The sequence below is a fragment of the Propithecus coquereli genome, unplaced genomic scaffold (genome assembly GCF_000956105.1).
Source record: "Propithecus coquereli isolate 6110/MARCELLA unplaced genomic scaffold, Pcoq_1.0 Scaffold24, whole genome shotgun sequence".
NCBI lineage: Eukaryota > Metazoa > Chordata > Mammalia > Primates > Indriidae > Propithecus > Propithecus coquereli.
This window is the reverse complement of record NW_012147952.1, coordinates 8,793,817-8,818,710: the sequence shown is the minus strand read 5'-3', so window position 1 is coordinate 8,818,710 and position 24,894 is coordinate 8,793,817. Positions and strand designations below refer to the sequence as shown.

Below are 24,894 nucleotides of genomic sequence, written 5' to 3'. Positions count from 1 at the left end.
GCCGCGGACCCGACAGGGTCGGTCCGTCCGGGCCAAGAATTAGGGGTTTGTGAAAGGTTTGTCGTCTTTGTTCCGTGTTTTTGTCTTTGTTCTCTGTTTGCCGCTCGCATTGTTGCTTTACGGCAGTGTGGCGCTTCATCGATTGCTGCTTTACGGCAGTGTGGCGCTTCATCGATTGTTGCTTTACGGCAGTGTGGTGCTTCATCACATTGTTGCTTTACGGCAGTGTGGCGCTTTGTCGCAGTATCACTTTACTGCAGTGTCGTGCTTCGTTGGTGTCGCTCTTCATCAGTGTTCTAATTTTTTTACATTTCCAGGGATGGGACAGGCTCAGACGACGCGTCTGTCTATTCTCAAAGCTCATTTTAAGAAAGTCAAAGAGCGGGTTCATAACCTCTCTTTAAAAATCAGGAAACGGAAGTTTATTACTTTTTGTGAGTCCGAGTGGCCAACCCTCGGGGTCGGGTGGCTCCGGGATGGAACATTCGATCTTAATATCATTTGTAAGATGAGGGAGGTTGTCTCCAGTGAAGGGTCCCATGGCCACCCTGACCAGATCCCGTACATCACTGTCTGGCAGGACTTGGTCCAGGACCCCCTACCCTGGTTGAGGAAGATCCTGCCCCCAATAGGACACAGCAAGGTCATGGTGGCAAAGGGAGCCAGGAAAGAGAGAGAGTCCAAATCGGGGCCCACAGGTGGCGCTCCTTTGGACTCGGCCCCTGTTCTTCCGGAGTCTAATCTATATCCTAACCTATTAGACCTGGAGTGGAATTCACCCCCTGCCTATAACCCCACCACTGCCCAAGCCCCAGTTGCAGCAGCCCCCCCGGCGGTGGCAGCTGTGGCTCCTCTGGTGGCGGCAGCTGCGGCACCTCCAGTGGTGGCTGCTGCAGCTCCTCCGGTGGGCGGCCCAGCATACGGGACCCGACAGCGGGCCACCAGGAGTTCAGACCCAGGACCAGTAATGGCTCTCCCCCTGCGTGCAATAAGGCCCCCGCGAGCAGATGGGGAGCAGGATTACCAATATTGGCCATTCACAACTAGTGATCTGTATAATTGGAAGTCTCAAAATGCCAACTTCTCGGAGAACCCTAAAGATCTGATTAACCTCTTAGATTTTGTTTTGTTCACTCACCAGCCCACCTGGGACGATTGTCAGCAACTACTAAAAGTTCTTTTCACCACTGAGGAAAGGGAAAGAATACAGGGGGAAGCATGGAAACTGGTTCCAGGAGATGATGGCAGACCCATGGCTGATCCAGGAATCATAGACCGAGTATTTCCACTCGAACGGCCCCTCTGGGACTACAACGAGGCTGAAGGTAGGGAGCGTCTCTGGGTCTACCGCCAGACTCTAATGGCCGGTCTCCGAGGCAGCACGAAAGCCGACGAATTTGGCTAAGGTAGGAGATGTTCGCCAAGGGCCAGATAAAAGCCCGGCGGCCTATTTAGAAAGAATAATGGAAGCTTTTAGACAGTATACGCCTATGGATCCCACTGCGGATGAGAGCAAGGCGGCAGTAATGATGGCCTTTATAAACCAGGAAGCCCCCGATATAAGGAGAAAAGTACAGAGGATAGACAGGTTAGGTAAAAAGACACTACAGGATCTATTAGATGTGGCTGAGAAGGTCTACAACAACAGGGAGACCCCGGAAGAAAGGCTAGAAAGAATTAGACTAGAGGATAAAAAATTTCAGGCTGAGGAGACTAGAAAAGCCAGCAAGGAGATGGCCAAGATTCTTCTGGCGGCTACAGGGAGCACGTCAGGGAGGAAGGAGTTCGGCGAGGAAGGAAAGGGCCGCCCCCGTAGGGGAAGGCTAGCGAAGGATCAGTGTGCAAGTTGCCTGGAAACGGGGCATTGGGCTAGAGACTGCCCAAAGAAAAAGGGGGGCCCAGAGAGGAGAGCATCACCTAAGAGAGTCTTACTAGCAGATAGTGAATAGGGAAGACGGGGTTCGGATCCCCTCCCCGAATCTAGGGTAACCTTAGATGTGGAGGGGAGCCCAGTCAGTTTCCTGGTAGACACAGGGGCAGAACATTCGGTGATTACTGAGACCACTGGAAAATTGTCCAACAAGACTAGTTGGGTACAAGGGGCAACTAAAACCAAGCCCTACCGATGGACTACCCGGCAAAAGTTAGATCTAAGCTCGGGGCAAGTGAGCCATGCCTTCATGGTCATTCCAGAGTGCCCCACTCCCTTATTAGGGAGAGACATACTCACAAAACTAAAAGCCCGTATCTACTTTGAAGAGGAGGGAATAATAGTAACCGATGCTAAAGGGAACCTATCAGCAGCCCCAAGGTTACTCAAGTCCTGACCCTGGCCCAGGCAGACGAATATCGTCTATATCAGCCCGTGAGAATCCAACAGGAAGGAGGGATGGACTACTGGCTTCGAGAGTTTCCTGAAGCCTGGGCTGAGACAGGGGGAGCAGGATGGGCAAAGCATCGGCCTCCTCTCTACATTGAACTGAAACCAGGGGCCGAACCGGCCCGAGTGAGACAGTACCCCATGCCCCGAGAAGCTAGAATGGGAATAACGCCCCACATTCAAAGGCTTCTAGATGCCGGGATTCTCCGAAGGTGCCAGTCAGCCTGGAATACTCCTTCGCTGCCAGTAAGGAAACCAGGTGGAAAGGATTATCGGCCTGTGCAGGACCTCAGGGAAGTCAATGTGCATGCCCTAGATATCCACCCTACGGTTCCCAGCCCCTACACCCTGCTAAGCTCCCTTCCTCCGACACAAACCTGGTACACCGTTCTGGATTTAAAGGATGCTTTTTTCAGCTTAGCAGTGGCTCTGCGCAGCCAAGAGATATTTGCCTTTGAGTGGCAGGACGAGGAGAGGGGAATCCAGGGACAGTTGACATGGACAAGGCTACCTCAGGGGTTTAAGAACTCACCCACTTTGTTCAACGAGGCCCTCCATGATGACCTGGGTGAGTACCGGGCCAGTCACCCGGAGGTGATCTTGCTACAGTATGTAGATGATCTGGTACTAGCTGCCCCAACCCCACAGACCTGCTTAAAGAGCACCAAGGACCTACTCGGGGTGCTAGGTGAGAGGGGATATCGAGCCAGTGCTAAAAAGGCCCAGATCTGCAAGGAAAAAGTCACCTATCTAGGATATAAAATTAAAGGAGGTCAAAGGTGGCTAACCGAGGCAATGAAACAGACTGTGTTAGGGATACCCACCCCGACCTCAAGCCGGAAAGTACAGGAGTTCCTGGGGTCAGTAGGGTACTGCCGCCTCTGGATCCCGGGATTTGCAGAAAAGGCTCGACCCTTGTATGAAAAGTGTAAAGCAGGTCAGGCATGGAAATGGACTAAACAAATGGAAGGCACCTTCCGAGCCCTGAAAACAGCTATGTTGGAGGTCCCGGCCCTAGCGCTCCCTGACCCTACAAAGGAGTTCCACCTGTTTGTAGATGAGAGAAAGGGAATAGCTAAGGGGGTGCTCACACAGACGCTGGGGCCATGAAAGCGGCCGGTAGCGTACCTGGCCAAAAAGTTAGATCCAGTAGCGGCGGGATGGCCGGCGGGCCTGCAGGTCATCGCAGCTACTGCTTTGCTGGTCAAAGACGCCAACAAGCTCACCCTGGGTCAGCACCTGCAAATTACCACCCCTCACGCCATAGAGGGGATCCTAAAGCAGCCGCCAGGACGGTGGATAACAAATGCAAGGTTGACTCACTACCAGGGACTCCTGTTGGATGCTCCTCGCATTGAGTTTCAGACTCCTGCCATCCTAAACCCGGCCACGCTTCTGCCAGACCCCAAGTCGGTAACACCCGAACACAGCTGCCTTGAGATCCTGGCTGAGACCCAGATGGCCCGGAGGGACCTGCAGGACCGCCCGCTTGCAAACAGCGACCTGACCTGGTTCACAGATGGGAGCAGCTTCGTCCGGGACGGACACAGGTACGCAGGGGCGGCCGTAATAGATGAACAGGGCAAGCTTATCTGGGCTACACACCTTCCACAGGGGACATCGGCTCAAAAGGCTGAACTGGTTGCACTGACAAAAGCCCTTCGCCGGGCCCAAGGAAAGAGGCTGACGGTGTATACCGACAGCCGCTATGCCTTCGGGACAGTGCATATACACGGAGCCCTTTATAAGGAAAGGGGCTTCATCACGACAGAGGGCAAAGAAATCAAGCATAAGCCTAAAATACTTCAACTGCTAGAAGCCATCCTGTTACCAAAGGCAGTAGCTGTAGTCCACACTCCGGGACACCAGAGGGGGGACTCCCTAGAAGTTCGGGGCAACCGGGCTGCGGACGCCGAGGCCAAGAGGACCGCGGAAGGACCTACACTTGAGCTTGCCGCTCCCGGGGATGGGAGATATACCCCCTCAACCAGACTATTCCAGTACGGACATAAACTGGGCCAGAGAAAAGCTGCAGGCAACACAGGGCAAGGACAGCTGGTTCCAAGACAAAGAGCATCGCCTAGTAGTTCCTGAAGCCTTGGGGAACCACCTATTAGGACACTTACACCAGACAACACATCTTGGCAAGAAGAAGATGTTGCAGCTACTGGACACTACCCAACTCAGATTTAGGTCCCAAGGAAAGGCAGCAGAAAGCGTTGTCAAGAACTGCCGTGTCTGCCAGATTATACAGCCAGGGAGGATCAGAGGGACCCATACAGGTACCAGGGAATGGGGGAGGCAACTGGGATTATTTTGGGAAATAGATTTCACAGAGGTAAGACCAGGAAAGTATGGGTACAAGTACTTGTTGGTTATGGTAGATACCTTCTCAGGGTGGGTGGAGGCTTTTCCTACTAAAGGAGAAACTGCTTCAGTAGTGGCAAAGAAACTATTAGAAGAAATAGTTCCCAGGTACGGGCTGCCAGAGAGCATAGGGTCTGACAATGGGCCAGCCTTCACAAGCCAAGTTAGTCAAGGATTAGCCCGGGCTCTGGGGGAAGATTGGAAATTACATTGTGCATATAATCCCCAGAGCTCAGGGCAGGTAAAAAGAATGAACAGAACCTTAAAGGAGACTTTGACTAAATTGGTCCTGGAGACTGGCGGAGACTGGGTGACCCTCCTTCCCTTCGCCCTGTTCCGAGCCCGGAACACCCCCTACCACTTAGGCCTAACTCCCTTTAAAATAGTATACGGTACCCCTCCACCTATAATACCAAAAATGAACTCCGGGGCTCTGCCTAAAAACCCTAAAAAAGTGCTGCAGGCTGTACAGGCCCTGCAACGGGTTCAGAGCCAGATCTGGCCTGCCCTCCGCGCCATTTACCAGGCGGCCTGACAGGAAGAAAAAGAGGTTAACGGGCATCCCTACCAGCCGGGAGACTGGGTATGGGTAAAACAGCATAATAGTAAAACCCTGGAGCCCAGGTGGAAGGGACCTTTTCAGATTATTCTTGTCACCCCCACTGCCCTAAAGGTTGACGGAGTGGCGACCTGGGTACACCACTCTCACGTAAGACCTGCCAACAAGGACGAACAGGAGCAGCAGCGAGTTCAGTGGAGAGCCTCCTCGGATCCAGAGAATCCACTGAAGACCAGACTGACTCGCGTGGCAACCAGACCGCCGCTGGACCCATCATGAGGGCACATGGAATGAAAATGCTTGTGGTGACCTTTATAATCAAAACCCTTATGAAAAAAATAATGACTGACCCAAATCCCCACATGCCCTACAACCTCACCTGGGAAATCACTTAGAAACCCATGAAGTTTGGAATAAGACTTCAGGGACAGCCCCACTAAACACCTGGTGGCCGGACTTATATTTTAACTTGGAAAAAATTAGCCCTCTGGAAGAAATGAAAGGGCCAAAGGTGAGGCAGGTCCAGAGGCGAACATCCATGAGTATAAATGGGTTTTATGCATGTCCAAAATTTAAAATAGGGGAAATGAGACACAAGTGTGGGGGGATCGAGTCCCGCTATTGTACAGCCTGGGAGTGTGTGACCGCCAATGATGGAGAATCCAAATGGAAGGTACAGCCCCTTTTCATTGAAATGTCTTATATCAGGCCATGTACACGACGCCTGTATGGGCCTAACTGTAATCTAATTCGTGTAAGGTTTACAGACGAGGAAAAAAAGGACAGGCGGTGGCTCTCGGGACTATCCTGGGGATTGTTTCTCTATCAGCGCCCACTATTTGGCACTGTGATACAGATTAAACTAAAGGTTTCTCCCATCTCGGGCACTGTGGGACCAAATACAGTGCTGGTAGGGAAACAAAACACCCCACAGCCGACCATCGCCCCACTTTCCACCACACGCCCAACTACCGTCCCACTCTCACTCCCAAGGACCCTGGTGGTGGAAGTGGAACCACAAGTAGTCCCCAGAGCAGAGGAGCCGGGAGATCCCCTATGGAGAATGCTAACGGTAGCATATGAGGCATTGAACCGCTCCGACCCCAACGCTACGGAAGCTTGTTGGTTATGCTATGATATTAGACCCCCTTTCTATAAAGCAGTAGGAGTAGTTGCCCCCTTCAACCGTTCAAAAGAAGAGACCCCCGGGTCCTGCAAGTGGGACCGCAAAGGCCCAGGGCTGACGCTTCAGGTAGTCACCGAAAGCGGAACCTGTATAGGAAAGGTGTCCCCTAGCCATGCACAGCTTTGTGCCAATGTCCACCCAGTTGCAGACCGGACAAGAGGAAAAAAATAGATCGTTCCGGTGCTTAATGGGTGATGGATTTGTTCTAAAACTGGCCTGACTCCATGCCTCAGCCTATCTGTCTTTAATGAGTCAGAGGAGTTCTGCATCATGGTGATAGTGTTCCCTAAGGTTATATACCACCAAAAAAGTATAATATATGATGCTTAGACCAAGGGCACAAAAGATACCAGTTTGACTAAAAAAAAAAGAGAGCCCTTTACAACAGTAACCTTAGCCACCCTTTTTGGCCTGGGAATAATAGGAGCAGGAACAAGAATATCATCTTTAGCAGTGCAGCACAGAGGGTTCAATAGTTTAAGGGCTGCCATAGATGAAGATACAGCCAGAATTGAGGAATCCATCTCCTTTTTAAAAAAATCACTGACCTCGCTGTCTGAGGTGATGCTGCAGAACCGAAGGGGGCTGGACCTAGTTTTCCTCCAGCAAGGAGGGCTATGTGCAGCCCTAGGGGAAGAGTGCTGCTTCTACACTGACCATACAGGGGTAGTTAGAGACTCCATGGCTAAAGTCAGGGAAGGACTAGCAAAGCGAAGACGAGAGCGTGAACAGAAAAAAAGATGGTTTGAGTCATGGTTCAATAGTTCCCCTTGGCTAACTACCTTGCTTTCCACCTTATTAGGACCCCTAATTATACTTCTGCTCATCCTCACTTTCGGACCATGCATTTTAAACAAAATATTCTCTTTTGTAAAAGAGCGAGTCAACACCGTGCAGTTATTGGTATTACGGCAGCAGTACCAAAGGCTGAGCCGTGATATCTGCTTAGAAATGGGAAGACTGCAGGACCCCACATACGAGCAAGAGTGCTCGTAGGAACAAGAAAAAGGGGGGAATGAAAGGCAGGAATTGATAGTAGAAGAATGTACTTTGTTTTGTGTGGAACAGAAACTGTTTTAGATTAGAAAAATGTGTTCTCTTTGATTTTAACTAATGCCATTTGCTTCTGTAACCGTGCTTGCTTTTAGTTGTTAGTCAAATATAGTTAATCAAAAAAAAAAACAGGGCGGGAGTAACTCCATGACAGGCTGAACTTCCTAGAATAGGCCTAAGTCTCAGTCCCCCTCCTCAAACGCAGATCAGAACTGGCGCCGGCGCGAAAATTGAAAATCCAGAGGCTTGGGACCACCCAATCAGGGGTCAAAACAATCCTCCACTTTCAAAGGAACCAATGGACAAAGGGGGAAAGGGGATGGTGGGCTCAGCGTATCGTATGCCACTGGTGTGTCGTGCGCAACCAAAAGTATAAAAGCTTCACTTTTACCCCGGGGCGGGGTCCTAGTTCATAGGGAGGCCACTGCGTTGGTGCTCTGGGACTTAGACCCTAGCTCGAGCTAGCAAATAAACTCCTTTGCCATTTGCATCCTCGGTGACTCTGCTTCTCTGTTCCTGGGGCCGAGGGAAACCGGTTCTTACATTGACTCCTCACAGCAGACCTTTTAGGTAGGGATTTATTATGTAAGTTTAATGCCACCATACAATATAATAAGAAAGGCATTTTTATTTCTCTGCCTTCAGTTCAAATTCTAAATTTCCTATTCTCTCTTTCATGGAAACCCATCTTGGTTTAATTCCTCTAAAGAAGATGCAATCTTAAAAGATGTCCCAACTAGTCTCCAGGCTTCATAGGCAAATGAGACTGGATTGCTACCGAGTGCAGAACCCGTACATATTGCATGGAAAAGGAACAAACGCTTCCCATCGTAGCTCAGTACCCCTCTCATGAGATGCAGAATGAGGAATCAAACCTATAACAGACCCCTTTTGCAGCAGAGTGCACTTTAAGCCCTAATCTTACCAGTGAAAAAGGAAGAGAAATTTGACTCAGATGGAAATCAAATCTATCAATTTGTGCAGGCTCTACGAGCCATAAACTCCTTTGTAATTCTCTACGACCTTGTCATCCCCAATCTGGCTACTATCCTTACCTCAGTTCCTGCTGATACAGCCTGGTTGACAGTAACTGACCTCTGCTCAGCTTTCTTTTCAATGCCTTTGCACCCTGACTCACAGTTTCTCTTTGCATTTACATTTAGAGGGAGACATTAACAGGGACTCCATACCTCAGGGACACTGTGAGTCCCCCTCAATATTCTCTCAAACCCTTAAAGCCCACATGGATTCTACAGCCTTCACCCAAGGCTCCACCTTCGTGCAGTATGTTGATGACCTTCTGCTTTATGGCCAAACTAAACAAGGTGCCCTTACAGAATCTCTCATTTTCCTAAAATCATTAGCTAAATAAAGCCTATAGATCTAAACTTCACTTAGTGCAAATAACTGTTACTTACTCAAGGCGTAAAATACCTCAGGGCACTCAAAAGCTCACTCCAAAATGCCTTGAGTCAGTTTGTCCATCCCCCTTGTAGCTGGAGTCCTAATTTTGCTGCTATTGCCAAACCACTACATGCTCTCCTCCCACTACCACTCCAGGGGGTCCTCGGAGGCATTAACTTCCCTTGAATCCTTAAAATTAGCATTGTCCACACCCCTTGCTCTTAGGGCACTCAATTTTAATAAACCTTTTCACCGATATTGTCATGAAAATAATGCAAGTATTCTAGGGCAACCCTTTGCCTCTCAGATACACCCATTAGCATATTTGTCACGCTCGGTTCACTCCTATAGCAGCAGGCAAGCCTCATGCCTGTGCACAATAGCAGCAGCTGCTGCCCTAATTGCTAAAGCAACACTCTTGAGCTAGGCTCCCCCATTCACCTCTATGTTCCCCATGCTGTATCCGCTCTCTTACAAGTTCATAAGGCACAGCATCTCTCCACATGGAGAGAGATCACCTATGAGCAGGCCTATTAACCAATCCTTCCTTTATCATTAAATTGATAACTGAGATCATTCCTATCTTTGGTATTCCTTTATGGATTGAGTCAGACCAAGGAACTCATTGCACAGCAGAGATAAACAACTTGCTTGCAAAAACTTTGGGGTACTCAAAATTGCATACCCCATACCATCCACAATCCTCAGGACAAATGGAATATAAAAGTCTGGACATTAAAGGGACTTTGGGAAAAGTCTGTCAAGAAACTGGACTTAAGTGGTCAAAAGTATTACATCCAGCCCTTATATAAATTCAGAATACTCTGAATAGAAGACACGGATTAACCACTTTTGAAATAGCATTTAGACACCCTATGCCTGGTGGCACCACTAAACCTTCCATTCCTGGTTAAATGAACACTGTGGGGATTTACATGAACAATTTGATGCTAAGCGACATTCAGGCACTAATATACTTGAAGCATATCATCAATTGCTAAAAAAAGGCATAGCCTCCACCAACAACTGACAAGCCTCGCTCACCTTTTTGACCAGGAGATCATGTGTACATCACAGTTTTTAGAAGAATGCACACACTGTCACCTCTCTGGGAAGGCCCATATTAAGTAGTGCTGACCACCTACACTGCCATCAGAATAAAGGAAAAATCTTCCTGGGTCCACACAAGTCACACCAAGCTAGATCCTGATCAGTGCTCCCAAGAAAATTAGAAAATTACCCCTTGAGGCAACCTTAAAGTAAACATTTCCAGGACCAATTCCCAGACCCCACAAGTAGACAGTATTTCTTCGAAGTAGACAGTTTTTCCCAAGAACATGGATCAAGAAATTCTATTTCCACCTGTTTTCTCCCCCCTTTTAGATTTCCCTACTACTCTTCCTCAGAAAAAAAGAAAAAGCAAACAAACAAAAAACACAGCCTCTTTTTTTTCACTGACAAAAGCCCTTTCCCTAGTCTGTTGATAGACTGCTAAAAAGTTGATTGGAAACTATCTTCATCTAGCCTATTCTCCCCCGGATCCTCCATTATGGACCTTTTTCAAACTGTGCCTTGCTCTTATTAACCCTTACTGTTTTTCCAACAGGTCGGGCACAGACCCAGCACCGGTTTGTACCAGTCTTCCAACCCCTGGTTAATATAACCGATCAATCTGATTGTTAATTATAACAACATCTGGGGAACCTGCAGCCTTAGGGCCACATGTGGCCTTCTGGGTCCTTGAGTGGGGCCTTTTGACTGAATCTAAATTTTACAGAACAAATCCTTTTAATAAAGAGATTTGTTCTATGAAGTTTGGATTTGGTTGAGGGGTCACACTTGGGGATCTGGAGGGACACATGTGGCCTTGAGGCCACAGGTTCCCCACCCCTGCAATGTGAGTGTTTGCTGGATAGTCTGGAGCTTGGATATATGCTAAGAAAAAACAATATCACACTATTTCTCTTTTTGGTGAGTCAATTGGACACAGAGAAATCTCTATGAGAACTGAAGGACTGCCCTTTGCTCTGGTGAAGTCATTAGAAAAGCAAGGATGATGCTGGACTTCTCTTAGGTAACAAACCAATGAGATATTGCAATCAAACCCTGTGGTTGGATTCCAATGATAATGCCCTTACACCTCTCAAAAAGTTCATAAACAGTCTTGACACTGACACTTATGATGTAAACACTTGCCACATCACCAGAAGTTACAAAGGGCTCCCAAGTCAGCCCTGTGTAACCTGGGGAAGCTCACCTGTTCCCCTCATTAGGCTAGCAGACATCAAAGATTACATACAAAAGACAAAAACTCTGGACTAATTTGGCCAGGTAACAAAATTAAGCCCTGTGACTACCAAAACCAAATTAAAGGCCTCCTATATCCGGTATTTTGCAACCTGTTCTGTTCCTATGAACTGACAGGGACACCTGCAGGATGGAGATGTACAGAGGTCAATATGACAAAAGACAAGTCACAACAAAGCCCAACCTGAGCAGGAGGGGGAGGGTCACAAATTCTACTCTGACCTTATCTGTGAACAACACTGGTCTGTTTATCTTATGTGGTAATAAGATACATAAAGGATTCCCACCTAGATGACCAGGCAATGCAGACTCAGATACTTAGCACCTTCTGTCACCAGGTACTCTATGTTAAATGCTAGCCAAATCACAAACTTGGGCTCTTTGTTCTTAAGGTAATACCACACAAATGTGCTAGACGTAATATTGAAAACCCACTTGTGTATCACAGTTCTTAGGACCACACAAATGTACTAGATGGAACATTGAAAATCTACTTGTATATCACAATTCTAAGTTTATTCAATGTTGAGAGATTTTTTCCCAGGCATTGGAGTTAACAAGATTGAAAAGGCAATTCTAAATCTTTTCTAAATAATAGATCAAAAGTTCTCGTCATCAGCTGGGCATGGTGGCTCATGCCTGTAATCCCAGCACTCTGGGAGGCCGAGGCAGGCGGATTGTTTGAGCTCAGGAGTTCGAGACCAGCCTGAGCAAGAGTGAGATCCCGTCTCTACTAAAAAAAATAGAAAGAAATTATCTGGACAACTAAAAATATATAGAAAAAATTAGCCGAGCATGGTGGCACATGCCTGTAGTCCCAGCTACTCGGGAGGCTGAGGCAGGAGGATCGCTTGAGCCCAGGAGTTCAAGGTTGCTGTGAGCTAGGCTAACGCCACGGCACTCACTCTAGTCAGGGCAACAGAGTGAGACTCTGTCTCAAAAAAAAAAAAAAGTTCAACATTCCTATGCAAACATTAAAAACACTCCAATCAGAGTTGATAGTTTAGCCTCTGTTGTACTTCAGAATTGCTGTGTCCTAGAGACACTGACAGCCCAAGAGGGAGGAGCCTGTGCAATCAGTGGAGAAAAATGCTGCTTCTATATGAATCATTCTGGACAGTCTAATCTACACCTTTTAAAAGACAAGATAAACATTCTTCATCAAATAAATGAAGCTAAAATATTTTATTGGATGGACCAATTCCCAAGAATGGGAGACAGGTTTAATAGACTACGAGGAACAGTGCTCAGATTTGTTCTTTTCTGTTGATTCATTCTCATCCTAATCTACGTTCTTCTCTTCCTTTGCAGATCCTTTGTGGCACAGCTACTAACTCAACTTTTCTCTCTACAGCCACCAGATCAGCTTTTAATGTTTGAAACTTCTAGGGAAGTTTCAGACCAGGAAAAAGGAAGAGTGAAAGATGTGCTATCCCTAAATAAGCCAGATTGCTATACAGATTATTTCAAGTTAAAAACACTGGAGAAATTGTAGGTTCAGAAAGGGTGAGCTGACCTATCACTTCATGCACACAGCAAGCGATAAAGACTCCTCTGGGAGGGATACCCTCTCCATACCAGAGAAAGTGGCTCAGACATCACCAGAGACTTAAAATTGCAGGCTGTGACGTATGTGAATAAACATACTTAACAAAGTAACCCTCATCTTCCACCTGTTTTACACCTCCCATATTTATCCTAGTGATTCTCCTAGAAAATTTACTGCCCCTAGCCAGATTTTCTTTGTCTCCTCATTTCTTCTTAAATTTATGCTTTGTCTAAAAAGTATAAAGCATCTTGCTTCGTCCACTTCTTTGCACTTTGCTCTCTTGTGAAGATCCCCATGTACATGCAAAACTAATAAATGTGTAAGCTTTTCTCTAGTTCCTCTGCCTGGTGTCAATCTGGTTTCTAGATTCAGCTGAAGAGCTCGCTAAGAACTAAAAGCAAGGCTGGAGGTGATCTCTGGCTCGCCTACACAAGCATATGTGCATATGTATACGAAGTAAAGGCACTAAAACCCAGAAAACATACAGTGGAAGTATAACTGTTTTTATATCAATAATTTAACAAGATATTTTTACTTATAAAATTATAAATATTATATTAAAATTATTTCCAAAAATCTTACAAGTTGAATGACAATGTATTCCAAGGGAAAGTATGAAGTCAAGTCTCATTTGATAAACAGCCAAACAAAGTGGTATTTCGTTTTTTCTATATGCTAAAGAAACAGGAGTAGACAGTAGGTATTAATCCAGAGGCATTAATATATCAGGACCATACATACTATGAGAGAAAGCTAGCTTAATGATATTAGATATACATGAGAGCTAATTAGTAATAAGTGGATTAAAAATTTGTTAATAATATTGCAATTTGATTATTTAGTCTTAATTATTTAATCAAGTCTTTTAAAAATTCCAGGTAGGTATAATGTTAACCATGGAGTTACACATAAATACTTCAAGCAAACCTTCAACTCTGGAATTAACACAGCTACCACAAGTCAAGCACAAATGAAGTTTACCTGCAGTAGGATCTTTGGCCAATGAGTTATCCAAGGCACTTGTTACTGACTGGAAAAGATTCATTTTTTGAGTTTGCCCTGTGAAAATCAAAAAATATTTCATTCATTGCAAGATATGTAAAAACAACCTGTTTCCTAATAGTTTATTACAACTTGACTCAAATCAAGGTACAAAGTATAGACTATATTATGTGAATTTACTGAATTATTTACAATGATGCTGGCTCTGTGGGAGATAGAGAAACAATACAGATCTGAAGAAGTTTGTTGATGGGGCAAAAATTACACATAGTAAACAATAACAAAACAAGTATAAAAAAGAAAGAAGGAATATATCCAAGTGGCTAAATGTGTACAGACAGTAAAAGCTACGGAAAGTCAGCAAAGGAGACCAGCCACAGTGAGAGTGGTCTGAAAAGACACCATGGACAGGAGTTGGGAACCTAAGCCACAAAGAAGGCACGTGACCAGTGGCCTGTGTTAAATATGCCATCAACAGCAAATGGTCATGAAACATAAAACAATGAGGATGACCCTAAAACAAAGATAAACTTCAGTGCCCAGAACTGCTGGAGTTGGGAGAACATCATACTCCTATGCCTGCACACACCTCACTTAGTCCTTGCTGTTGTCTCATTACTGAAGTAGAATCTCTGTGAGCCAATGCCTATGCCCCTAAAGGGATTGTTTGGTAGGAATACATGGAGCAATACACGTAATGTACTTGGAACAGTACCTGCTCCAGTGAGTGCTGCATAAATATTAGCTACTTAGTGTTAGATTCTGGGCTTTGTCTATGTCCTTCATCTTGGCCTTAGCACTATTCTGAATGGTATAGTAAAGCTTCATTTGATAAAGTTCCAAACATTGGAATTCAGAAACACCATGACCTTAGAACTTTGAATTTAAGCCCAGGTGCTGCCCAGCACCCAGAGTCATCCCAGAGCTTTAGATCAACTCTTCTCCCAAAGCACTATTCAGAGCACAGAAAGGCCTCCGCCTATGCCTTCTCTGATCCCCAGGCTCAGGCTTCACCTTAGTGCCTGATCTACGCACTGGTGGGCACCTCATCCCACAGGATGCTCACATCAAATCCCTTCAGTACCTGCTGCTTACCCTGACCACTGTACCATCTAAGCTCCATGCTCTTCAGCAGTACAGGATGTCCCAAAAGTTAAGGTCTAATTCCCAGTGTGGGTCACAATAGCTACTGCTGTTGCCTTCAACACCCTGACCATGAGACAGTGGTCACTTACACTTTTCCTGGAGACCCATTCCCTTCCCTAGCCTGGCCTGGCTCCACAGCAGGCTCTGACCTATGACATCTTTAATCCTTCTATTATCCACTGACACCCTAGCCTTCTGATGTTCTGCCTTCTCGGGCTTCTGAAGTCTCTCTGAGCCTTTCAACAGCACTGAATGCCCAGGCTTCAGGTCTTGGCAATCCCCGGTCAGGTATGTCCTGCTGCCCTGGGTGCCTGGAATAACCTGTTTCTCCTCTTATTTCTGGTGGGGGTAATAGGAATTTATTGAAGAAAGTATTGGTATATCACCTGGCCAAAAGGATACACAATCACACCACATGTCCATAACTACTTCAAAATTTATTTTTCTTTGGGCTAAGATTACATCATTTAATAGATACAAGCGTACCCTGTTTTATTGCACTTCATTTTCTCGTGCTTCACAAATATCGTGTTTTTACAAATTGAAGGTTTGTGGCAACCCTACATTGACCAAATCTATCAGCACCATTTTTCCAACATGTGCTCACTTTGTGTCTCTCTGTCACATTTTGGTAATTCTCATAATATTTCAAACTTTTTCATTATTATTATATCTGTTAGTGTGACCTGTGATCAGTAATATTTGAGGTTACTACTGTAACCACAAACCACACCCATATAAGACAGCAAACTTAACTGGTAAATGTTGTGTGTATTCTGACTACTCCACTGACCGGCCATTCCCCCAACTCTCTCCCTCTGCCCCAATTTCCCTATTCCCTGAGACACAACAATATTGAAATTAGGCCAATTAATTACTTTATAATTGCCTCTAAGTGTTCAAGTGAAAGGAAGAATCACACATCTCTCATTTTAAATCAAAAGCTAGAAATGATTAAGCTTAGTGAGGAAGGTATGTTGAAAGCCGAGACAGGCTGAAAGCTAAGCCTCTTATGCCAAACAACCTAGTTGGGAATGCAAAGGAAAAGCTCTTGAAGAAAATTAAAAGGGTTATTCCAGTGAAAATTAATTATCCGGAAGTTATTTCAGTAAGCTCAAACCAGTGTATAAGTTCAATCTGAAGTTTGAATAAATTGGGTGTTGGTGCAAAGCCCACAGGAAATATATTACAAATAGAGGTCTTTACAGGTAAAAATTGCTTTAAAATGGTAACGGTCCTCTTTCATTCATTAGGATATTTAGAAAACAGCCCTTTGCAAAATTCTACTAAATATTTTTAAAGAACATATTTCAAACAAGTCTCAAAGATGTATTTCAAAGGAAGCACTGCCTATACAGGGGGATTTATTTTACCAAGATGAGCACATATGGTAAATAATATCCACCACCCTGCTCCCCCCCACCTCTGATCCCTTCCCCCCCATCTGGGAAAAATTGTCTTCCATGATGCCAAAAAGGTTGGAGACTGCTAAATTTTAGAACATTCACGATTCATGGGAGGAGGTCAAAATGTCAACATTAATAGGAATTTGGAAAAAGTTGATTCCAACTCTCAAGACTTTTGTGGAGGAAGTCACTGCCCATGTGGTTCTCTAGTCTAGCAAGAGAACTAGAATTAGAAGTGGAGCCTGAAGACCTGACTGAATTGCTGCAGGCTCATGATAAAACTTAAATAGATAAGGAGTTGTTTCATAGGAATGAGCAAAGAAAGCAGTTTCTTAAAATGGAATCTAATCCTGGTGAAGATGCTATGAACAATGTTGAAATGACAATGAAGGATTTAGAATATTATATAAACTTAGTTGATAAAGCAGCAGCAAGGTTTGACAGGATTGCCTCCAATTTTGAAAGAAGTTCTGTGGGTAAAATGCTGTCAAACAGCCTCATAAGCTACAGAGAAATCTCTCGTGAAAGGAAGAGTCAATCAAGGCAGCAAACTTCATTGTTGTCTTATTTTAAGAAATTGCCACAGCCACCCCAACCTTCAGCAGCCACCACCCCAATCAGTCAGCAGCCATCAACATCGAAGCAAGACCTGCCACCACCAAAAAGATTATGACTTGATGAAAGTTCAGATGATTATTAGCATTTTTCGGCAATGAAGTATTTTTTAATTAAGATTCAGGAAAAATCCAAATATCAAGGGCTGGACATTTTGTATTAAAATGTTAATGAGCTGGGCTCAGTGGCTCATGCCTGCAGTCCCAGTTACTCAGGAGGCTGAGGTAGGAGGATCACTTGAGCCCAAGAATTTGGGGCTACAGTGTGATAGGATCACACCTGTGAATAGCCAGTGTACTCCTGCCTGGGCAACATAGCAAGACCTTGTCTCAAAAAAAAAAGTAATGAAAGATCTATAAGGTGCCAGCGTATATCACATATCCATGTGTATATCACATATCCATGAAAAGAAAGGAAATAAACAGTATGGGGGTAGGGTTGTGAAAAGTGAGAGGACCTACGCTTTAAAGTTGAAGAGACTGTGGCTAGAGTCCCTGGGTTACCCCATCTCGGGTCACCTACGTGGTAACTTCTGTCATGGTGCTATCGCACTTTCCTTCCTTTGGCTGGCTCCTTCTCTACTCAATCTTGATGTGATTTTTATATGCTGGTGACTCCCAAATGGTTATCTCCAACCCAGCCAGACTTCTCCTCTTAGCTCCTGACTTTTATATCCAACAGTTGTCAGTTCTCCAACTTTGGTGTCCTGGGCTTTTCTAACTCAACAAGCACAAAACTGAACTCTTGGTGTCTGCTCCCAAATCTAGTCTTTTCCAGCTTAGCAAACAGCACTCCCCTCCACCCAGGTACCCAAACAACAAACCAAAAAGGCATCCCTTGCAGAGCAAAAGGAATGCTTATACACTGTTATTGGGACTGCAAGTTAGTACAACCCTTATGGAAAACAGTATGGAGATTTCTCAAAGAACTAAAAGTAGACCTACTCTTCAATCCAGCAATCCCACTACTGGGTATCTACCCAAAGAAAAAGAAGTCACTTTATCAAAAAGATACCTACACTCGAATGTTTATTGCAGCACAATTCACAATATAGCAAAGATGTGTAATCAACCCAAGTGCCCATCAATTCATGAGTGGATTAATACAATGTGGTATGTATACCATGGAGTACTACTCAGTCATAAAAAACAATGAATTAACACCTTTTGCAGCAATATGGAAGGAACTGGAGACCATTATCCTAAGCAAAGTAACTAAAGAATGGAAAAATGACCACGTGTATTCTCTAATACAGTGGTCCCCAACCTTTTTGGCACCATGGACCAGTTTCATGGAAGACAATTTTTCCACAGGGGGTGGAGAGAGGAAGGTAGAACTCAGGCAGTGATGCCAGCAGGGGAAATGACTGTAAATACAGCTGAAGCTTGTTCACTCACCCACCACGCACCCCCTCCTGTGTGACCCTGGTTTCTAAGTTTCCTGAAAGATAAATTTTCCACAGATGGGGGCAGGGGGCGGAGCTCAGGCAGTGATAGGAGGCCCAGTTCCTAACAGGTGAGGACCAGTGCCTGGCTGCGGCCCCAGGGGGTTGGGGACCACAGCTCTAACAAATTGGAACTAACCGATGGGCACACAAGTACACAGAGGGAAGTAAAAGTCATTGGAAATCAAGCAGGGAAAGGGGAGAGAAGGGGAAGGGCAAAAACCCATCCGACGGGTACAGTGAACACTATTCAGGTGATGGGCACATTCATAGCCCTGACTTAAGCCATGTATCAAAAACATCTGTATCCTCTTATCTTTTTGAAATTAAAAAAAATTTAAAAAGGCATTCTTGATGTCTTCCTTTTATTCACACCTTCACATCCAATCTATCAAATCCTGTTTCCAAATATATTAATAGTACTTCCAAAATATAGCTTAAATCTAGCAGTACTATGTCCTATTCCAGAACTCACCATCTTTCCCATTCCAGAAAATGGCATCCTAACCATCCCCTCATTCTCCTCATTCTACTTTCCAAATCATTCATCAAAGAGCTGCTCTAATGAGAGTCCTAAAAAGCAAACTACACCATGTTACTCCCCTGCTCAAAACCCTACAAAGACCTAGAATAAAGTCCCAGGCCTCAAGTCCACAAGACCTGCTTGATCCCATTCCTGCCCACCACAATGATCCCATTTTGCACCACTGTCCCCAAAGATCACCACTCAAATCTTCTCTCAGTTCCACCAGCCAAGCTCTCTGCCACCTCAGGACCTTCACACATGTCAACCTTCCCACCTGGTTCCCTTCACACCTCCTTCCATACTCCTTTCTGAGAGCTTCATTAAATGTTACCTCCTCTTTGGATCCTTGCCAGGTCCCTATTATTCTCTTTCCTAGCACCTGAACATTGCCTTCCAGTAATTTATTGCAATTGGGTTGTTTTATTATGCATTTGATTACCACATTTTGCCTGTCTCCTCACTAGACCTCAAATTCCATGAGGATAGGGCCATGACCATATCCCTAGCAGCTGGCACAGAGTTTGGCATCCAGGAGAAAATAAAAATGCATAGAATGAATAAATAAACAAATTCACACATACATACAATGCCCAAGAATCAGGGGCATAAAGAGGCCAGGATGTGCTGTTCTTGGAGAACACAGTATAATAAAGGGAGTAAACATACTCGTATAAGGCAGGACTGGCGTGGAATTTGTTATGCCATTTACTCCCTTTGTGACTTTGGGCAAGTAACTTTACTACAGATACTTAGTTCCTCCTCTATATAAACAGGAAGAATAATATCTAATGTACAGGGCTATGGTGAGAATTTTAGTGAGATAATTTCTATCAAATGTCCAATATTTATGGAGTATCTATACTGCAATTACCTTCTCTTTCAAACCCTAATGAAGGTGGCCCAATCCAGTGCGACCAGCAATTATGTGGATCATCTAACTGAGTCCCCACAGCAACCCTCTGAGGCAGTACAGAGAGGGAAAGAAAGGTTATGAAGACTAATAAGCTTGGCCAATGTTACAATGCTAAAGTGTAAATAGGGGACTCAACTTTAGGCATGTCTAACTCAAGAACCCCAGCTCTTAGCTTCTGTGCAATATTGCCTATAGAATGCTGAAATCTTCCAAAATGGCAGCAAAAATGGGATGAAGAAGAAAACTACAAATCAAGTTCCCTGGTAGTCAATAAATACAGAGAAGAAACTGGAAGGTGGACAAACTGCAATGAAAGAGAAAGGCAGCAGTCTCTGCTCAACTAAGATGTAAAAGCAGCAGTGTCTTTAGGGAAAGCCAAGTTTGAGGTAGCATTAAGAGGGAAAAGTGTAGTGTGAAAAAACTGGAGCATGTATGAATAATGTAAGAGACAGCGTAGTAGAGTGGTTATGAGGCTCTGGAGCCATACTGAGCCAGACTCCTTGAAAATGAAGCCTGGCTCCACTGCTTACAAGCAGTGCGACCTGGGGAAATTTGAATATTTAAAGGTCAAAGTTCAACCTCTTTGTGTCTCACTTTCTTCATCTGTAAAACATGGATAATCATAGGATCTCTATCACAGCGTTGTCAGGTGGGGATTAAATGAATTGATACACACAGGCATTCAGAATAGTGCCTGGCAGACACTGGGCACTGATAAAAGTGTCTGCTCTTATCATTACTATCATTCTGTGGAGTACCAGAGAAACGTTTGCATGAGCAATGAGAAAGCAAGTCAGAACAAGGAGACACAGATTAGGAAGAAAAAGAAAAAAAGACACACGTTTGGGGCAATTCCAGATACAATGGGGAAAAGAGACACAGAATTATCTTGTCTCGAGGGTTCTCAACTTTGACATAAAGTCATTTGGTATCAGACTAGAACACAGACTAGCCTGGCTCATTGTGCTACACTCCACCAACACTTCAAATCAACATGTCCAAAACCTAAGTCATTCCCTCTTTCTCTCCAAAAATGCGCTTCTCCCCTGGCATTCCCCATTTGTATCGGTGATACCACCAGTCTACCACCCTTTCAACCTCCCAGGCTAAAAATATCAAGTCACCTTCAATACCCCTAAGACCCCACAGGCACAACTGTGGAAAATCTGGTCCATTTCTCCAAAATATACAACCTTTCCCATTGGTACTCTCCAAGGCCAATTATATCCTCTCATCTAGACAATGACAATATCCCCAATTGATCTCTTTGCCTCCTCACTTTCCATTCATTACTCCATTCTAGAATCTTTCCTAATAATGTAACACAAGTACATCTCAAGTCATTTTCTTGCCTAAAAATAATCAGCGGCCTTCCACACCCAAAGAAAATTTGAACCTGAATGTCATGCGTCCAGCATAGTATAGTGTACATTGGAAATATTCAATCTTTTCTCACCCTCAACCCTTATTCTGGGTTTCAAGGGGACCTCCATTTACCCTCTCAAACTTATTTCCTAGTCTTCCCCTTTTTCCTCCAAATAAATTCATTATTTCCCATTCTCCGTATAAATGCCATGCTTTCTAACCTCTCCTTACTCTTGCTGTTCCCTTCCTTATAAGTTCTAATGCTGAGGAGCAGACCCTCATCCCCACAAAAAAAGAGGACTCTTCCGTCTACCCTTGAAATTCAAGAGCCCTTCCTACCTCCCTACCTCCCCCGACTCAGGACATCCCAACCACAGGGCTTTCTTAGTAGCTACAACACAAGCCCCCCACCCCACCCCACCCCACCCCCAGGCCTTTGACCTTGCTTGTCTTTATTTCTTCCTGAAAAACACTGTTGTCCCTGGTCTTGGCAGAAGTGGTGATTCCTTGTCATTCATTCTTCACTGTGCAGCTTAAATGTTACCTATTCAGAGTTAGCCCTAACTACTTCCTATTTAAGCAGTCCCTTTTATATGTCAAAACCACCCAAATAAAAGAATGAAAAGTATTTGTAGCAGATGTGAAAGGCAGAAAGTTAATATCTTCTTTAACATCTTTTATAAAATTTTAGTATATAAGTAACAATGGAAGGCTCTGGAGTCAGACACGTCAGGGTTCAAACTCTGGCCCTGATACTTACCAGATGTTAACATTAACATCTCTGAGCCTCAATTTTCTCATTTTAAAATGAGCATAATACTGTCTAGCTCACAAGATTACTGTGAGGATTATGAACTGATGTCTACCACAACACCTGGAAAAGAGCAGTTAATCAATAATGGTAGATAGTATAGTATTGATAGGAAAAATACTACAAGTACAATTTTTAAAATATGGGAAAACATGGAATACTCAATTGACAAGAGAAAATAAATCTAATGAAGAAATACATGGGAAAATTTTCCTCTACAGAAATAAAACAAACACAATTTAAGACAAAGTACAGTTAGCACAAAATGCCTGAGTGTGTGTATACACACATCTATGATTTTTGCATTAATACCCAATACTCACACTCATACATACAAATGGGGTATAAACTGGTCATTTGAACAATGCATTAAAAATCCATTAAAGCATTCATACCTTTGAGTCAGAAATCTCACTCCTGGGACTCTAACCTAAGGAAATAATCTCAGATACACAAAGGCCACATGCATGAAATGCTTATATCTGCATTACTTATAACATTGCAAAACTGTAACAACAAAAAGCAAAATGGTAATATTTAAAGTTTCTTCTTTCTGAGTGTATCTTGCTTCTTAGTTGTCAAACACTGTGTTAAGTCCATTATAAAGACTGTTTTATTTAACCCTCACAACAACCTCCTCGAGTAGGTATTATTAACTCCTTACTTATAAAGAAACCGAAGCTTATAGAGGATAAGTGATAACTCCAAAGTCATAGGTGGCAGGGACAAGAACAAACCTAGGACAATCTGGTCCCAGAGTCAAGATTTTAACTACTGAATTGCAGTGTCTCTACTCCACAGAACATGTCTTCTAAATTCTAAAGAAGGTTATAAAAATGATACAGCATCATAACAAAATGCTTCTGATTAAATAATACAAATTGTATTTGTATTAAAACTGCGATTATGGAAAATACTATGCTAAACTGAAAGGAAATACCTGGAAGGATATACCTCAAAATGTTAGTGATAGTTACTGTCATAGGTGTTGAAATTACATTTTTGTTTTGCTTTTTCTCTATTATCCAAATTATCTGTAATATGCTTATATTATTTTTAAAATAAGAATGAACATATAAATGTGATATCATTTTACTGATATTTTAATAAGTTTACAATTATGGAAGGAGGGATTAAGAAGGCTTGTGCTCTATTTCTTAAGTATTGGGCCAAAGTTTCTTTGCTTTGAAGACAGAATTGAGGGTTTATCTTGTTGGTGAAAAAACACCTTTATGGTATCGACTGTTTCACAAAACTGGGACACCCTCTTAGTAAATTATTTCTATGTGCATTTTAATAGGTTATTTAGAATGGAAGCTCTGGAATCTCACCAATTAGATTCCAAAGCTGGAGCTGCCACTCACTTACCTGTGTAACTTAGGACAAACTATCTCAAGACCTCAGTTAACCTAACTACAAAATGGGAATAAAAACATTACCTACCTTTTAAGGTTGTCCTAAGCTCAAAAGAGATGATGAAACACACCCAACAGTGCCTGCCTGTGGTAAGCACTCAATAAATTGTTCATTCTTATTATTGACAAGACACACTTCCAAAAAGGTCAGCTCTAGCACGTTAGAAGTTATTAGACAAGGAAGTGGTAAATGTTTTCTTAGTTTCCCGATATTCTGATAACAGACACTGGATCTTTAAGAGATTACATAAAACGTGCAGAAGAAATGGTGAAAGTCAGGAAACAGTCATATTATAAGGAGTTTGCTACATGCCCTTCCCATGGCTGCCTCCTCCCCATCACCTTCATCGATTACCTCTCCATGGCTAGGCGGCAGCACTGCCCAGCACAAGCTCAATACTAAACTCAAATAAGAAGCCTGGATTCTTTCCCATCTCTAGGAAGAACCTGTTCTGTGACCTTGGCAAAGTCAATTTAGTTACTTAGACCCTTGGTTTTCTTCTTTCCTACTGAAAGAAAAATACATATTTTTTTCTTTCAAATGCCACTGCCTAAAGTTAGTGACCCAGTCCTGGGCAAGCTGGAACACCACCTAAGGCCTGGGTTGACAAAGCAGGGATGGAGGGCGGAGAAGGGAGGCGTTCCCTGCCCCTCGGGCCCTTGCAGGCAGCAGTATGCTGTCTCACCCATCTCCGGGGTGCGGAGGGGCTGCGTCTCGAGGGCGAACAGTCGCGAAAACTAGAGCGAGGAGGGAATCACAGTCAGCCCCTGAGGCAGGGAGATTCCAGAGAGCGAGGCCGGGATTAAGCCGGGATGCAGGACCAGCCCGCCGGCCCCGGCCCGGATGGGCGGAGCGGCACTCCTCGCGCGCGCCGGCCGGCCTGGGGGTCTGGGTTGCAGCGGGACCGGGGAGGGTAGCCCCGGGCTCACCGTACTCCTGGGGCTCCGGGTCGGGCTGGAAAGTGAAGTGAGCCACCTGCCGCCTCGGGGCCGCACCATGGCCAGCCGAGGCGGACTGCAGGAAGCCCCGCGCCAGCCCGGCGCCACGAAGCCCACGCCAGGGCCGCTCAGCCCCGGCCGCACGGAGCCGGAGCAGCCGGCTTGCAGTCGCCGCCACCGCCGCCATCCCCGCTCGCAGCCCGGCTCCGAGCAGAGCAGCCGCACGCTGCCGCCGGGTGGGGCGGAGCACCGCGGCGGCGGCCACACTGGTGGGGCCAGAGGGGCGGTCCCGTGAAACAGACCAACCGGAGTTGGAAATTCGGGGGCGGGGAAGGCGACGAGCGCGCAGAGCCGGCGTATGCTCGTTGTGCGCATGCGGCAGGGGGCGGGGAGGAGGCGGGAGCAGGGGTAGGCGTGGGGTGCGCCCCAGTGAAATTGTTTGTGGGGGTGACGCCTTCCCAAAGTCAGCTGTTTGCAGTGTTGCAGGACGTGCCTGGGATTTTTTTT

General features: G+C 44.9%; 1 protein-coding gene across 1 annotated transcript in view; it reads right to left on the bottom strand.

The window, feature by feature from the left end:
* Positions 1 to 24,632, bottom strand: part of BCKDHB (branched chain keto acid dehydrogenase E1, beta polypeptide) — an 88,638-nt gene extending 64,006 nt beyond the window's left edge. The window contains exons 1-2 of the mRNA XM_012646049.1: positions 24,379 to 24,632; positions 13,787 to 13,864 (exon numbers count right to left, since the gene is read on the bottom strand). Coding sequence (XP_012501503.1) covers positions 13,787 to 13,864; positions 24,379 to 24,574 — 274 coding nt within the window. The 5' untranslated portion in view covers positions 24,575 to 24,632. The remainder of the gene's footprint in view (positions 1 to 13,786; positions 13,865 to 24,378) is intronic.
* Between the last annotated feature and the right edge of the window lie 262 nt (positions 24,633 to 24,894).